Consider the following 17,129-nt stretch of genomic DNA (forward strand, 5'->3'; position numbering starts at 1 on the left):
GCAGAGTTTAGGAGGAGGAGATAGATGACATGAGGATTGAGTGGGCTAGTTGGACGAGACAGCCACGTGAAGAGGCGCATCCAAAGATGTAGAGACGGACCATGGCAAGCACGATGGAGGTCACAGCTATACTCACGGGGTAGTCCGACTAGAGGGGTCACCTTCGACATGGCCTGCCGAATACAGAGATCAAGGACACCACACCCCCTGTCGGCCAAGAGACACGACCTGGCAGACAACAGATATGAGATATCTTCACAGCTTAGAGGAGAGCCACCCTAGCATCGAGCTTATTGATGATTGGACTTATTCTAAATTTGTATGATTGGACTTATTCTATACTTTTAAAGGTATATGTATTTCGATCTTGAGTCTGAGTACTAGATTCTTGTTCTTTTCGTTTAAGCTTAGCTTGTAGTACTCTGCAAAGAACCTTAGCGAAACTTTCAGCCAAGAGTGGCTTGTATGGGTTACTTCCTGTGATTGTACTTTGTCTCATAGGCATGTGAGGCCTCCTGAAGATGTAAATACATCTCTCTCTCTCTCTCTCTCTCTCTCTCTCTCATCTTCATACAAGAGGTTGAGACGGAGGAGCACTTCATCTTCGGGTGTCCTGTTTACTATGAGATCTGAGGGCGTTTCTACTGCCTCTTCAGAGATAGCTCTGGGGTTTTGTCCCGATTCCTCTCCTATCCAGACCAGAGATGCTTGACTGCCTTCACTCATGAGGTAGTTAGGCACCGCGAGAGGCTACTTCGATCATGGAGACAGGAGCAGACTTCTTCCTTGGCATATCCCTCTCAGAGCTCTATCACGGAGTTCTTCCTGCCAGATCACACGGACCCCCACGATACAAGGCCTAGACATGATCGTGACCTAGAGCCAGTGACTCCACATCTTAGACAGAGGGTTGACGTGCAGATTACACTTGGGGATATCGCCTTTGTGTTCGGAGTCGGAGCCCGCCGACCGACAGGGGTTACTGTAGCCCTTGTTAGGCGCAGAGCTATGACCAAGAGACGTCACAGTGCCACACCTGTGGGCAGTCGACAACACTATATCGCTGATTTCATGCCTCCATTGCCTCATCCACCCTGATGTCTTGATGATGATGATGAGATTGATATGTAGTCGACCACTAACATAACTATGTTGTACTTGGTACTATCATTTTGCATTTTTTGCATTCTGCATTGGTGTGGATGCTCATTTAGTAGCTCCACCCTCATAGCTTGTTTGTACCAGGATTTTCACAGTCTCATAGACCCATCGGTCTTCCGAATACTTTAATAAACTTTCTTTCTTTCCTTCTTTCTCTCTCTTAGAGGATGACTAGAGCATGCACGATAGAGGCCCAGCCCATCGCTGCTCTACTCAGAGGAGACTGACTGACCCAAGGTTTCACCGTTGATGTGACTCATCATATACAGAGATCTCGGAGACCACGCCGTCCACCATGGCAAGAGACAGCTCGATATGAGAGATCTTTGTGTCTCATCGGAGGGATACCACGACTCCCCGATATGTCCTCGAAGCTTTTGCACTACCTAGAGTCTCTTGAGAGCTTCTGAGAGTGTTTTTGAGTTTTGAGTTTTTGAGATCATTAGCTTAGCTTAGCACTCAGCAAGGGCCTTAGAAGCCCTTTGTTTCAGCCCATGGCAGCTTGTATGAGTTATTCTGCTGATTGTACACTCGTCTCATAGGCCCACGAGGCCTCCCGAAGACATTAATACAACCTTCTATCTTTCTTTCTCTCTCTCATAGATGACAGAGTTGCAGGAGGACATATATAGGGCCAGCAAGCAGGCATCTCATTCAAAGCATCATGCTTGCAGCATCACAGAACCAGGCTGTCTCATGATGCCGGCACACCCCACAGAGTGGAGTAGAGGGCAACAGCGGTAGATCTCAAACACACTACCAGGACTTTCACAGGGATCCCAGCTGATGTCGCCTTCTCTAACAGAAAATGTCCCTTGGTCTAAGGTTTCCAACCCCTCCACTAGTATAGCTACCTTTTCCACAGAAAAACGTTTAAATCATCCTCCAAAACAGTGGCCTTGGCAAAATCGAACCATATACTTATTTTTCCTGCACCATCTGATTTGTCAAAGCATACCTTATTGGTTTTTGCCCATTAAATACAGCATCAGGCCGCACAAAGAGCATGTCTTTCCCATTTGGAAGCTTCCATGATGTCACACAAGCTCCAAAAATATAAATTTCAGCCTGACTATTAGCCACAAAGAAAATCGAAAACTTAGAAAATTTGAAATAAGGCAGCCTCAAATTCTGTGGATTTAGATAGCTTTGAAGCTGGAAAAAGCACTCAAAACAACAACATACCTCCCATCTGATGCCGAAAGAACCACCCTAGGAAGACCACCTTCTCCTTCTTCAACTTTAACTCCATCAGCGCTGACTTGGGCTTGTAGCTTCTCTAGTACTCTGCAGCAACGTTTCCTTCAGAGATGATCCACTTCTGCTAAGCAGACATCTATGAAGGAAGACAGCTCTATTGAAGCTTAGACTGAATGCAGCAATGCTTTCCGTTAAACAGATAACGTTAGAAAACCACTATTCAGACAACATATAAATATAACAGCCTTAGCTCCTGATGTGCCTAGATGAATTATCTATTTGAGGCTCAACGGTTAGTAAAAGATATTGGCTCAAAAGACAAGAATATGCTACATTTGAGAATTTTAAGAGCATCCTCTAAGAGAAATGAGACAAAGAGCTCCGCTCATTAGTACTTCTCACAATATCATTAAAGACTGCAGCCTTTTTGAGAATCACTGCTTCCATAATTCCATATATATATATATATATATAAAAGAGGATGAATCCAGGAACATGCCCATTGAAAACACAAACCCAGCAAATAGTGCAGTTTGAATCTCATGATAGTCACTCACAAGGTTGAAAACCATCAACTCTATCACACACAACAGGGACTAGCTACTATGACGTCGGGGCTACACACTGAGCATTCCACACATGGATAGGAGGTCATGGCCCCGATCCTAGCACAAATGTTCAATAATGTTGTGCGCCATGGTTTCCCCCTTGCTTGGAGTACCACCACCATTGTGCCGATACACAAAGTAGGAGACCCCATGGATACTGGGAACTACCACACTCTCATGATTGGTCATACACCAGCCAAGATATATGGGTCACTACTAGAGAGAGAGATCAGCTCCTACACGGAAGCACATGGGCATAGGGCACTGGGGCCGGCTCGGAGACAACATTCCACCCTTGATCACATCTTCACCTTGTGGGCAGTCATCAAGGAGGTGCAGTCGAGATCCTAGAAAGTATATGCTTGTTTTGTAGACTTTCGGAAGGCCTTAGATATAGTGCCAAGATTTCGCATGATCAAGCTGTTGGAAAGGTCACCTACCCATCTGTAAGCCCCCATATGAGAAGAGCATGGGGGGAGGGGGGACCTGGGATCTGAGAGATGGCCACATGCGCAGCATGATGGTTGCCATGGGGGCAGGAATCAGAGAGATCAAGTGACACAAGATGTGGTAGGGACAGCTGCAATAAATACAGCTTGGCAAGACAGTCTAGTTGGGCTGGGCATAGCCAGCCAACCAGGCCTGATTATGGGCTGGCAAATAGGCTGGTCCCTGCAGGAAAGAATGGGCCAGAGAGCCACAAAATTGGAGCGCATTTGGGGCGGTTTTGGGGCAGCAGAAGGCTGCCAGAACAAGTCGGCCAGGGGGGGGCAGAAAGTTGGCCAGGAAGGAGCATGCTGGTCAGTTTTCTTTCCAGCCCCTTGGAGGCTATATAAAGGGGCCATTGTGCCCTCATTACTTATCCAACAGTTCAGCATAAAAGGCAGCAGACATGAGCAGCCAGAAGACACGTCCTTGGGCCTCATTCTGGAGGTGAAGGAGAGTAGAAGGTGTGCTGCAGACTGACCTCTCAAGGGCTGAACCTTAATGTCTCTCAGGGCAGCAAGGTGTTGTGATCTAGACGGAGAGTCTACATATGTTCGAGGTGGAGCACGCGGGTTTGAGTCTAGATATATCCGGCAGATAGTAGAAGTACCTTGTGGTAAGATCAAAGGACCACACTTTGGTGGGCTTTGGATCTTTCTCTTTTGTATCGTGTCCATAGCTTTGGATGGAAATAGATAATTTTGGTGGTTTCTATATCTGGCTGGATTATTGTCTATTGATGAGTCTGCACATCTATGTGATGCACATAAGTTAAAGAAGTTTGTGATTCCACTCCCCAGACGCACTGTGTGAGCTCCTGGGCTATTCTATCAGTCTTCCGCTGTGCATACCCTCTGTTGGTTGATTTCTAACATGTGATGCACATAAGTTAAAGAAGTTTGTAATTCCACTCCCCACACACATTGTGTGAGCTCTTTTCTATCAGTCTTCCACTGTGCGTACCCTCTGCTGGTTGATTTCTAACACAAGCGACTTTAGAGATGTAGATCCCAGGTGACATGATATGGGGAGTGATGAGCCTATATGAGTCAGTTAGAGGATGCCCTCTCTCACTGAGATTATTTGGGCTATCAATTGATGAGATCATGACCTTCGTTGACCATCTAGGGGGCGAGGGATCGTTGTTGGCTGATCTGATGATACAGATATTGTTGTACGCACATAACATAGTCCTCCTATCTTCCTCAACTGCAGGCCTACAGAGGCACCTAGAAGCCCTAGAGGTGATTTGTAGAGAGAGAAACCTGACAGTCAACCTTGGCAAGACCAAAATTATGATTTTCTGTTAGAAATGTCACTGCCCCACTTGTGAGCCCCCGATTGGAGGGGACAAGGGGGCAGGAAACTGTAGGGGAAAAAGGGCTGAGGGTACAGCAACCTGCGTGGAGGATTGCGCCAGGCCTATACGGAGGCATCTACTAGCTCCTCGCAAGTGAGGAAGAGCCCTCAAACGCGCCTCAAGGTCGGATGGAAGTCTGATCCAAGCCCCAAACGAGCTGGCTGGTCCACCGTCCCACTGAGTCCAGCCTATTTTTGCGCAGAAAAGTAGTGCTAGTTATATTGCTTGAAAACGAGAGTACAAGAGGGCCTAAAGGCCAGCGGGCTGCAATCGTAAAACGGATACAGCCCGAGGTAGCAAAATACTAATTACAAGCCTCTCAAGGCATAATCATCGGAGTGTGGACAAACAGCCACGGTGGGGGGAGTAATGCCACTGAAGACTCTGAGCAGAGTGCTGGAAGAACAGCTCTCGATGGTCCCAGTCGCGAAGGAAGCGCCGTCTCTTCTCCTTCCCTGCCCGGGACTCCCCCTGAATCTGATCCCATTGACCCTTGAGCATGTGAATGATCGTGCTCCAAATGTCCGCCGCTAGGGTCTGGGTAGCCGAAGAAGTCTGATCTCCTAAGGTCTGCGCGCATCTGGAAGTCTAGATATGCCAGCCTGCAATACTCCCTATGATCTCCCAAACTGGGTGCCGAGTCATCGCTCCTGCATCTGTCTCTGTCAGATGCCAAGGGAAGCTGTCCATGTATGCCCAGGTGGCCTACGTGATGAAGAAAACTGGAACCTGCCTAGAGAACTCATAAGCCAAGTGATGTCCCATCTCGGTGCTGCACCAGCAAACGGCTCCCCAAGTGACTGGTTCTAGCTCGGGTGCAGCCCTCGCTAAGATCCCCATGACTCCCTTCCACACTGTCTAAGCATGCGAGTAGCTCCAAAGGCAGTGCTTCAGGGACGACTCCTCCTGAAAACACATCTGACAGTGCCTCTCCTGCCCCATCTGCCTCAGCCAACTACCAACTGGTAGCCCCTTGTGGGCCACCATCCACAGAAAGTGAGAGATCTTCCTCGGCCGCCAGCTTGCCCAAAGAGTCTTCCAGAATGTGCGAAGAAAGACCAGAGATATCCCTTGGGCATACCAACTATGTGCCTGTGTGGGTAGCCCGTGCTGGAGAGCCCCAAGAGCACGCCTACCAGTACGCGCACTGTAGGAGAAGAAGGGGGTAGGGTTCTCTGAGGTCTCCAATGGTGGCCAACGCCACTCCCCTGGGCCCACTCCACCTCTGTCAAGGAACGGCCCTCCCAGATCCAGAGTCTCCAGTCTTGGTCTTGCATAATCAGGGGGTCTATATGCCACGTTTTCCCTTGCAGCCCTATGATGCGAAGGCGCTGCCAGGGAAGCTGGGGGTCGATCACGGCCTCTCTGCTCTGGAGACGGCTATCATCGGCGACGGAGAAGAAGTGAATCGAGGAGTCCGAGAAAAGGCTTGCAACCACCAAAGGAATGCCACGGGGTGTGAAATGCCCTAGCCACCTCTCATCTCCCGGGAGGAGCTGTCTGGTGATCATGGATATCCTCCAACCTGTAGGAATGGCCGCATCGATCTCCGCTCGCCGAGCCTGGATCCCACGTGCCGTACCTATTGCTGCTGCCAGCTCGCCTGGGCTCAGTTGGCTGTAGACGTCCCTCCAAACCCGGAGCGAGCGCGCGGGCCCACGCGCCCAGAGCGCCCAAGGGATATGGGATCTCTCTCCAAGCTGGCGACCTGTATCATCTGTCACCTGGCTGCTCCAGATCAGGGGCTGTCTGTCTATCTCCTCTCGGCAGCTAGGGGGAACCTGGGAGAGGCTGTGTCGCAACTTCCTCCAGACCGAGACGAGGGGGGAATGGGGCTGAGTTTGTGGGGCAGAAGTGAAAATCCACCGGATAGACGGCTGCCAATCACCCCCTCTCTGGGGGGTACACGCGCCGAGACCATGCTGAAGCAAGAGCTTCCACGTCTGCCCTCCTGGGGTCAGACCGTGGATGACTAACTTGCCAAGTAATGCATGACTCTGCAGTTCTGGATCTATGATGCCAAGACCACCCTCTGTCTGGGGGAGAATGACCGTCTGCTAGGCGACCCGGGCTCTGGTGGTGCCGGAACCATCTGAGCCAGACCAAAGGAAGTTCCGCACTAGTCTCCTCAGCTGGGCTACACACGATCTCGAGAAACACCAGCAAGAGGCCACGTACCAAGCGGTGGCAAGAAGGACCTGGTTGACCACAAGGGCCCTGCCTACCAAGGATAGCCGAGCCGTGCTCCAGAAGGCTAGCTTCCGTCGTATGGAGACTAGGACCGGTAAGAACTGCTGAGCCGGCGTGATATCTAGGCCTACCTAGAATCCCACGTAACATGTCGTCTGTCCTCTAGGGATCCAGCGAAACCCCAGGAAAATACCCCACTGTGAGCTGCTCCCGCATCCGTAAGAAAACCAACTGACTTATGCCAGTTGATTTTTGCCCCAGCGGCTAGACAAAAAACCTCTAAGGACAGTCTCACTCGCTCTAGTGACTCGCTATCATCCTGCACATACAGGGCTGTGTCGTCTGCATACTCAGAGTCCAGAAGTTCTGCCTCGTCTCGAATAGGAAGGCGCATCCCTCGAAGACCAGTGGTACGGGCTCGTAGGAAGTGAGTCATGGCCTCCGCAAAAAATAGGAAGAGGTAGGGCGCAAGCCGGCAGCCCTGACGCACCGAGCGCTCGAGGGTGAATCTCTCCCCCATCCTGCCGCTGATGATAACCCCCGACCTTAGAGGCTAGCAATACCTCTGATCCACTCGTCCGGGAAACTGAACCGAGAGAGTGTACCTTCCAAGAAGGACCAGTCTACCCTGTCGTACGCCTTCTCAAAGTCAAGAAGGAGTATGGCAAGGTGCTAGCCACTGTGCTGGGCCCGCTTCGTCGCCTCTGAGAATGTGAAAATTTTGTCCAAAATGCTGTGATCTTGGACAAAACCAGTCTGGGTGTCATGGATCAAGTCATGTAGCAGGGGGCGGATGCGGCTACTAATCATCTTGGCGAGGATTTTGTAGGCAGTCGGGAGGAGGGTGATAGGGCGCCACTGTGTGATCTCCTGACGGTCCCTCCCTTTGGGGATGAGGCAAATCAAGCCTGTCGCAAGGCTCTCGCTGGAGAAGATATGCTGGAAGGTTGCAAGCAAGGGCTGGTGGACCTGCTCCCAGAAGGTGGTGAAGAAAGCTCTGGAGAGCCCATCCTCACCTGGGCATTTCTGCCCATCATTAGCGCTCACTGCATCCTGCATCTCTGCCACGGTGAAAGGGGCGAGGAGGGAGTCACTCATGCTAGGCTGCACGAGCGACGGTGTATACCTCCACACCTCCTCCCTGCAACAGCAGGCACGAGGGTTTGGGGGCTCCTGCTGAAACAGGGATCTATAGAAATCTGTCTCCAAGTCCCGGACCTCATCTGGATCTGTCCTGACACTACCATCCTGCGCTCTAAGAGATCGGAGTTGTTCCCCTGCTGACCTCTGGCCATGAGTCCTGAAGAACTCTCTGCACATCCTGTCGCCTTTCCTAGCCCAAAAGGACTTGGAAGCATGAAACGAGAACTCTGATCGTCGCTCGGTAATCTCCTCTAGCATGGCTCGGGCTCTAACCTCCTATCGTCTGAGCTCCTCAGAGCCTGGAGAAGATTGCTGCATCCGTTGTATCGAGGCGAGATCTCGTCTGAGACCCCTCTCCTTCGCCCACCAATGCTGCCTGACCTGAATCGCCTCCTGCTGACACATGAGACTAGACTCGGCAAGAGCCTGAGCTACCTGTGCTGCCATATCCCCCATGGGGTCCCAATCCTGCTCCCATAGGTCCACTATCCTGCTGCGAACCGCTGCTCTGGAGTAGATGGAGTCTGGGATCTGGCATGAGCGTGGAGGTAAGGAGTGAGAGGCTGAGTCCAGGACTAGGATGACTGGGGCATGGTCAGAGAGGGTCGTCCTTGGAACCACTCCTGACTCTCCACCTTTGCCTAGCGCCCAATCACTGACATAGAAATGGTCCAACCGCTCCAGAATTCTGCCTCCCTCCCTCCTGTAACCCCAAGAGAAGTCCAGACTCCCTGTCCATCTGCAAAAGGAAGGCTCCCTCCAATTGTCCCGACCTCCCACAGCGAACAAGGAGTCCCAATTTGCCTACTCTGCCTGAGCTATATCGAGGAACTCTGGGCCCTGTCCCTGCTGATCCTCTAAGGTCTCAAGGTTATTGAAGTCCCCTCCTACAATCCAAGAATCCATCTCTGGCAATAAGTCTGTCAAAGAGCTCCAAAAAGCGGCTCTCTGTCTGAGGTCGGTCAGGGCATAGATATTGAGGATGCCGATGCGGGATCCCTCAATATTCAAGCCCACCCAAAGCGCTCCTGGGATCAGGGTGCCAAAACCACACACATGCTGAACTAGAGAAGCGTCGATGGAGGTACAGACATCCCCGCTCCTCCCCTACTCGCCAATCGAAGGTTCCCAGTAGGTGTGGGAGCGTCTTGTGAGGACCTTCCCACAAATACTGGTCTGAGAAGCCGAAAGCTTGTGTTCCTGCAATAGGACCACATCTACCCTTCCCACCAAGGCTGGCTGGAGCTCCTGTCTGAGCACCATCTTCCTCGGGCTGCGGGTTCCTGATGAGTGGAACCCGTTGACGTTCCAAGAGATAATGCGTATACTCATGAAGAGGGGAGATGGGCCACAAATAGTTGTCTGCTTGCGGTCGATGTCGAGGTGGTCGGAGGATGTCCAGTGTGCAGTCGAAGGCGCTTCTGTGAGGGTTTCGAAGGAGAGGCCAGATCATCGGACCCATCCTCTAAAACCTTCAACAGAGGGGAGAGGCCCTTCGTCCCATGGTGGTAAGCTCTCTCTAACCAACTCGACACCTCTGCCAGGGAAATACTATAGAAGCCCGCTACCTCTGAGGTCCTCCACGGGCGGAGCCCTTCCGCGTAGACCCACTCCAGAGGCGATCGAATAATGACCAAAAGGCAGAATCGTTTGGCGTTGTGACGCCATCGCAGACGAACGTCACCCTCCTTCCACTGCTGTTGAAGAAGCTCCGCTGCTCTGCTACCGATCCAGTCCTGCACCTGCTCCTGGGACTGATCTCGAATCGTCTCCCAAACGTTTTCATTTGTCCATTGCTCATTCCCGTCACTGGTGATAGTGAAGGAATAGCTAGGACCATCATGGGGGGCAAGGACGGACACCTTACCCTCCGCCCCCTTTCAGAAAGAAGATGCTAATGTCTAGGCATGCAGGGAAGGAGCCAATACCCGCTGCATCCAAATAATCCCAAGGTCCTGCTCGGTAAAACTCCAAAGGGAGAGCTCTAGGAGCAGCCCTTGGGTGTGGGGACGAGGATGAGGAGTCTGAACCAGAGAGAGGGGTGCTGGCTGTCGAACAAGCTGGAGTGGTACTGGCCATCTGCGGGGAAGGGCCTCTCCCCTCCACCGGGCCAAGAGGGATAGGCGTGGGGGAGGTATGTGCTGTCTTCGGGGTCGTAGGTGGCGCAGGCAGAGGGGGGGTTCCCTCGGGATCATGCTCGAGGTAGAGGGGGGGGCTGAAACCAACGGTGCTGGGGGGGATCCTGGAGGGGGGGGAGGTAGGGGGACCGAGGAGGAGGGGGGAGGGGAGGGGGGGCGGGGTGAAGGATGAGGGGGAGGCTAGCTGATCTTCTCCTTCCCCTTACCGGGCTGCTGCTGATTGGTGACCACAGGGGGCTCTTGCTATAGATGGGAAGGCTTTTTTGGTCCTGTTTTGTTTCCTTTCCATTTTCTTTTGGCCTCAGTCAAGCCTTCCCCTTCAGGAGGGTGTGTCGATGCCTGGCGGGGGGGATCCTGAGTTGCCTGGATGGGGGCCTTTTGAGGTTCTGTCCTCGTGAAGCGAGGGCAGGAGCGCGCCTGGTGCCCGAAGCCGTGGCATCTCAGACATTGATCTGGGCGACCAGTGACCATAATGCGCTGCGTCACCACACCTGAGTCCATCTCAATCTCGAACTCCGAGGGGATACTCTACGGATCTAGGACTGCCACTTTGACACGTGGCACCCCTTGGGCTGCCGCCGCATCAACGAAGGTGTCCTGCATGAGCCAACCAAAGTGCGCCCCCAGATCCTTGATGATCGGGCGAAGCTTGGTTGCGAGGCCTGAGAAAATGAGGGTAACTGGATGGCGAGGAATGCGGAAGCGGGCATCGAAGTCCGCTACACTGAAACCCCTATACCATGGGACCATAAGGATGATCTTCCCACCCACAGAAGTAGGGGACCGTCTGACCATATCGCTCGCAGCCTGTGCTGAGGAGAGCTTGAGCCAGAAGATACCACCTCCCATGAGTGCAACCTCCTCAATGTGACTATCCTCAAGGTAGAGGGTGGACTGCAACCAGTCCCTGATGTTTGCTCGTGAAGGGGTGTAGCCAATGACTCTCCCATAAATGGATGTCTGGGAGAAGTCCGTGGCGGCCTGCTTCACCAAGGAGACCTGATGCTCTGTCAGTGTTATGCGGTAGGCTGATGGAGGGGGGGGCCCGTCTGGGCCACCGGTTCCGGGCTCATGGCCGCCATACCGCACCGACAAACTGCGAACGCTCCAAAAGGCGGGGGAATGAAAGGAAATGGCAGAGACGAAGGAGGGGGGAGTGGTACGGAGGCGGAGGAGGAAAGAGGGAGGGATGGAGAGGTATGGGGAAGCGGGAGGGGGAGAGGTGGTGGAGAGGGAGCGAGTGGCGGAGGGTGAAGGAAGGAGGGGGGGGGGGGCCAGCGCAGCGCAGGGCGGGGAAGACGAGGAGGGAAAGGGAGGGGGTATGGCAACGCAACGCGAGAGGGGGCGGGGAGGAGAGGCGAGGAAGGAGGGGAAAAGGGGGGGGGGCAGCGTTGCGCAGCAGCGGGGGGGGGAGGAGGGGGCGGGGGGGTGGTAGTGCAACGCGAGGGGGAGGGAGGCGGGGAGAGGACGGAGGGGCGGAGAATGGAGGAGAGGGGGGGGGGTGGCGGGCGGAGAGGGAAGAGAGGGGGACGAAGGGGCGCGGCGGGAGGCGACGGAGGAGGAGGAGGGGGAGGGGAGAGGGGGCCGCGCAGCGCGAGGGGGGGTAGACGGGAGCGGGGGAGGGGGGGCATTCGCAGGAGCTTGCATAGAGCTGAGCCCAGCCTATGTGTGTCCGTTGTCCAAGCATACAATCATCTTGATCTAGGACCTCCTATTGAAAGAATCATGGTTTAGAAACACTACCTAAGGTGAAGGGTGAGTGTATACACATGGTTCACATGTAAGGGTCACATGGAAGGTCATGGGCCTCATTGACAGTGTCACATGGAGCATGCCTATTTGTACAATGTGGCGTTGGATGTAAACAAGTATGTGAAGGAGGATGTACACAAGTGTGTGGTGTATGACGCAAATTGGGTGGAGTTCGTGGTCCTATTTGAAGGGACCAAAGAGAGTCTATCTTATGGACTGAAATACAATTGGACCTAGCCTTTTGTATAGATCAAAGTCTCATCATCACGTGTGGTCTCTCTCTCTCTCACTCTCCCTCTCTCTCCTTATCTCCATGCAAAAGTCTTGTATCTCTTGCAAGTGATAGCTTCCATTGTTCGCTATTCCCTCACTCTCTCTCTAGAGCTCATAGATCCTTTACAAATCTTAACATGGTATCAGAGCCGGTAGTGTAGCTCTTTCTTTTGTAGAGTTTTGAGAGTGAGGTTTCTCCACAATGCTTGTAAGGCTTGCTGAGTGTTTGAAAGGGTTGCGAGTGGAGGTTTGTTTAGTTGTGAGTTGGAAAGAGTGTAAGCTTCGACAAAGAGCTTGTGTGAAGCCCATACATCAGCCTCTTTGTAAAAGAAACTCAAAGAGTAGAGTCGGCTGCCACAAAGGCTTGGAGAAAATTAGAAGAAAAGCTTGAGTGGCGAATACAGGAGAAGCTTCCTGAGAAGTTCAACATAGATAAGATCCAGCTGCAGCAAGGATACATGCTATATCAGCCAAAGATGCAGCCTAAAAGTTCTACGTAAGGAGCTGTAGAACAGCTTGAACTACTGTAAAAGGCACTGTAGGAGACACCATGACTGCAAACATGTTGAAGAAGCTTGAAGAGCAGCTCGTGCACAAGCAGCAAAGGCTCTATCTAAAGAGTAACTGCAACTTTGGAGGCTCTAGTATGCACAAAAAGCAGCTTGAATAGTGGCTGACCACCTGAAGGTCAAGCAACAAGCAAGAAGAAGCTGTTTGAAAGAAGCAAATGCCAGCGAACAAACGAGAGCTTTGTAGATAAAGCAATGAGCGACGAGAAACTAAGAGCCTAGGAGTTGTGGAAACTTGAACCACATGCGGCCAAACAGTCTCACGTAAGGAGCAATGATAGAAGTTTCTTGTGACGACAAAAAATGAAGCTTGGATGGTCGAGTAGTTTCAGAGCATGAGCTGAAACGCAGCTACTGAAGAAGACAACCTGCGACAGCAAGCATGAGCAACCGAGCAATGAAACTGTAAAACAACCAGATACTGCAAAGGGAAGCTCCATGTTGCTGAACGAGCCAAGCATCTAATCAGCCCAAATCAAAGAGCAGTCCATAGCGAGTGGTTGAGCAGTCTGAGAAGACGTTGGAGAGCAGAACAATCAAAGGTAAGCCCAAATTGGAGCAGCAGACAAGCCGAATCATTGGAGGAGACCATGTTCTGGAATCCATATGTAGAGGCCACGTTTTTAAATTCTGTTTGTTCCATTGTGTCTAGAAGGGGCTAAAACCCTTTGATTCAACCTCAAATCTCTGTTTCATGGAAAACCTGTGTGTAGAGCAATTTGAGAAGACCCGGCGACGTACAGAAAAAACCTTTGTGAACGTTTTTGCTAAGGTGAGAGAGAGATAATCTAGAACATTGATCCATAATTGAGGAGATGTTGACACATGGCAAGGAGAATTCTAATCCTTTCCACCCCTCTAAAATGTACCTACTGCAGCTCCAGTTCCCCTCTGCTGCACCGGCGGCTGAGGTCCCAGAGCTGCGGTTCCATTCACCTTGCTTTATTTTCTTTTTCTTTTTCTTCCCAGCTTTGGTCCACTTCCCCTCGGATGGCTCCACCCAAGGGGTCTGGGACTCATGAAGCTGATGCTGATGCCTGACGTTGGTGCTGCTAGCTATAAGCCTGCTGAGGCCTTGTTGCCTGTTTCACCCTACGTGGTCTCTGGTGCATCTGTTGGTGGGGGGGAGGGCGGGCTCGCCTCTTGCCTCTAGGGCAACGTGCCACGTGCCCCATCAGTTGGCATCAAAGGCACTGGCCTGGAAGCCCTGAGATCTCTATCCTTTGGCATAGCTCCCCCCGTCTAATGTCTCGAGGTGGATGTCCTCTGGGAGCGACTTTGGGCACTCCACCACTAGCCAGAGTCTGGGGACCCTGTCATCTGCTACAACCGCAACTATTGTGTCCGGTGGGGACCAGCACCGTGCCAAAAGCTCAACCAATAAACGGGAGAATGGCTTTGTACTCTCTCGAAAGCCCCGAGAAGTGGAGCATCACCGGAAAGCAAGGTACACGGTGTGTCGTGTCCATATACTCCCCCATAAAACCATGGTACCAAGATATACCAAGTGCGGGCCAAAGAAGATCGGACTCTCCTCCACAAGAGTCAGGGTAGTCTCCGGTGAGCGCAGCTATAGGAGAAAGACTCCCCTACCATAGATGGTGACCTCTTGGATATGGTCACCCTCCAGTGCTAAGCTCGCCTGGAGCCAGTCACAAACCTGTTGCCTCGTAGGAGTAAGGCCCATGATCTTGCCTACCATTGCTTTGTCCTACAGTGATTGAGCTGCTTTTTCAACCTGTTGCTTATCTTCCAGAGAGAGAAGGACCTTGATGGCAGTGGGATTCGAGGGTGCTGCCATTACATCCCCTCTGGCTAGACCGGGGTCACATCACCAAGGAACTTCTGCTCCAAGATAATGCAATGTAACCACCTGCTGCAAGAAAGGAAGGGGGAAGTTAGAGGGCGGATGAGGCGATCACCACCGCATTGGGGAGAACCACCAGGATCTGAAAAACCCAAGCTTTGGAAGGGAGCCCGCTGTTCTCACAACACCTCTGCAGGAAGGGGGGGGGGGCTCGAAGGGCTGCTCTTCCACCCAAGGGGGAAGTTAGAGGGCGGATGAGGCAATCACCACCGCATCGGGGAGAACCACCAGGATCTGAAAAACCCAAGCTTTGGAAGGGAGCCCGCTGTTCTCACAACACCTCTGCAGGAAGGGGGGGGGCTCGAAGGGCCGCTCTTCCACCCAAGGGGCTCCGCAGGCTGGGGTAGCTGCCCTTGGAGCCCAAGGCACCCAGCCCAGCCCACTAGGCCGGGCCGGCGGGCAGCGCGGGCTGTCCGCACAACTAGGCGCTGCCAAAGCACTGCCCTAGAGCTGCACAAACAGCCTAGGAGGGGGTTGCAAGGAGAAGGCTGAAGAGGAGGCCGGAGAGATGGCAAAGGAGAGGCAGAAGCGGAGGAGGAGGAGGAGGTAGAGCAAGAGGCGAAGGGGGTGCAAGGGTGGAGCCGGGTGCAGCAGGGGAGGGAGCTAGCAGCTTAGCTTGTCCAACCCTTCTTCTAAGATCAGTTCTTTGCTAGAAAAACTAGTAGTCTACAGTCTATTCACAAGCTACATGAAGACTATAGTACCTCATGTGAGTCTCCTAAAAGAGCATTTCTACTCAAAAAAATGCTTTAAAAGGACAATTAAGATAGAATTTTACGCAATATAACTAAGACAAAACATGGATGAAAATTTTACAAGGTGAAATTGGCTTGTCCACTAGCTGGAAACATATATCTAGACGAATCCATGAACATGCCTAAACCTCATGCTCTGAAAACACAACAAATAGTGCAGAGGTAACACACCAACTAAGATAGATAGAACTTGTCACAATATCAGTAAGACAACATGGATGAAAACTTCACGAGGTGAAATTTGCATGTCCACTAGCTGGGAACATGTATCTAGACGAATCCATGAACAGATCCAAACTCACCCTCTGAAAACACAACAAATAGTGCAGTTCTCATAACAGTCACAAGGTTGATAACCATGAACTTTATCATGCATTGAGCGCTCTCAATCATAATGATATAAATCGTAATGAGATCAAGCCAAAGATTTTCCTAGAAATCAATACAGAAAACCAACATATATTTGTGCATCATGTACAAAAACTTGGTACAAGGTAAGAGAGCCACGTGTGCTTCACAGTCTGAAACGCTCCAACCTATATGTTAGCTGTGCAAGGATGAGTCACGAATTGAATCAGGCTTATGTACACAACCAGGATGGATCTCTAACTGGAAGACTGGGACATCCGAGCAAGTGCATAGAATGATTATAGAGATCATGAGAATGGTTTTCCCAAAGTTAGACAAAGAAAGTAAACGTTACTACGCTCCAACACATCAGCATGCATCTTTGAGCCAGGCATGTCTGATGCCACTAAAGCCAGAAGAATCGAAAAATGGTGATAGGATAGGCATTCAACAATATCTATATTACAGAAAGTCGCAAAGACATGTTTTGACCTTGATAGTGACCCATGAAAAAATTTCAAGGGATTCTCAAACCGCCTTCAAGCTTGTGAGCAATTCGGAAACACTGAAGAGTCCCGTATTCATCTGGCCGCATTATTCAGCAACACAGCAGACCCAGATGGCAATAGTCGAACAGCTCTTACAACAAATGCTGGCCGACACGTGTGCGTTGGAACCACGTTATGATGGGTAGGTTTCCCATTTTTAAACAGTTCCGTCTCTCTTGGGTGCAACGTCCTGATCACAGCTGATCACAGCTGCAATTGCTTTCTCAGCTTAGCACTAACAACACCATACGTTGCTGTCTATCGTTCGTTCCCGCACCCAAACACCCAAAATGCAGCCCCACTGTAAGCTTATCTACCACGAGTCAGCGGTATCTAAGCTAATTCTAAGCATAATTAAACTGACCAGCGTCACGAGATGCACACCGCATAGGCAAAAAATTGTACTGGGGATGAGGAGAAAGCAACGTACCCGGTGGAAGACTGAGCAGCACGGGGGGAAGCCATGTAGAAGGGCCGTGTGCTAGCATGCGAAAGGCGAGGAGGTTGGGGAAGCGATCTTCGAAAGGTGGTGAGGAAGGGGGAAGAGGGGCGGAAGAGATGGGAAGAGGCAGAGGAATAGCAAGGACAGGGCAAAACATTCAGGGAAATCGATCGATCCATGGAGAGGAATTGCGGAGGAAACAAAGAACAACTCAGAGAGCACAGACAGTTGACAACAAGCTTTTCCTAATCACTTGAACAGAATCCATCTGAATATTCTGTCCACCCCT

General features: G+C 51.6%; 1 protein-coding gene across 1 annotated transcript in view; it reads right to left on the reverse strand.

The window, feature by feature from the left end:
* The window catches only part of LOC147904414 (Galactose mutarotase-like superfamily protein), a 47,804-nt gene extending 30,675 nt beyond the window's left edge, over positions 1–17,129 (reverse strand). Inside the window, exons 1-3 of the mRNA XM_087394296.1 lie at positions 16,829–17,129; positions 2,347–2,448; positions 2,120–2,233 (exon numbers count right to left, since the gene is read on the reverse strand). Of these exons, the coding sequence (XP_087250422.1) occupies positions 2,120–2,233; positions 2,347–2,448; positions 16,829–17,019 (407 nt within the window). The 5' untranslated portion in view covers positions 17,020–17,129. The remainder of the gene's footprint in view (positions 1–2,119; positions 2,234–2,346; positions 2,449–16,828) is intronic.

This window comes from Dipteris shenzhenensis, chromosome 2, assembly GCF_047967505.1.
Source record: "Dipteris shenzhenensis isolate YYH24624 ecotype China chromosome 2, Dip_SZ_1.0, whole genome shotgun sequence".
Classification (NCBI taxonomy): domain Eukaryota; kingdom Viridiplantae; phylum Streptophyta; class Polypodiopsida; order Gleicheniales; family Dipteridaceae; genus Dipteris; species Dipteris shenzhenensis.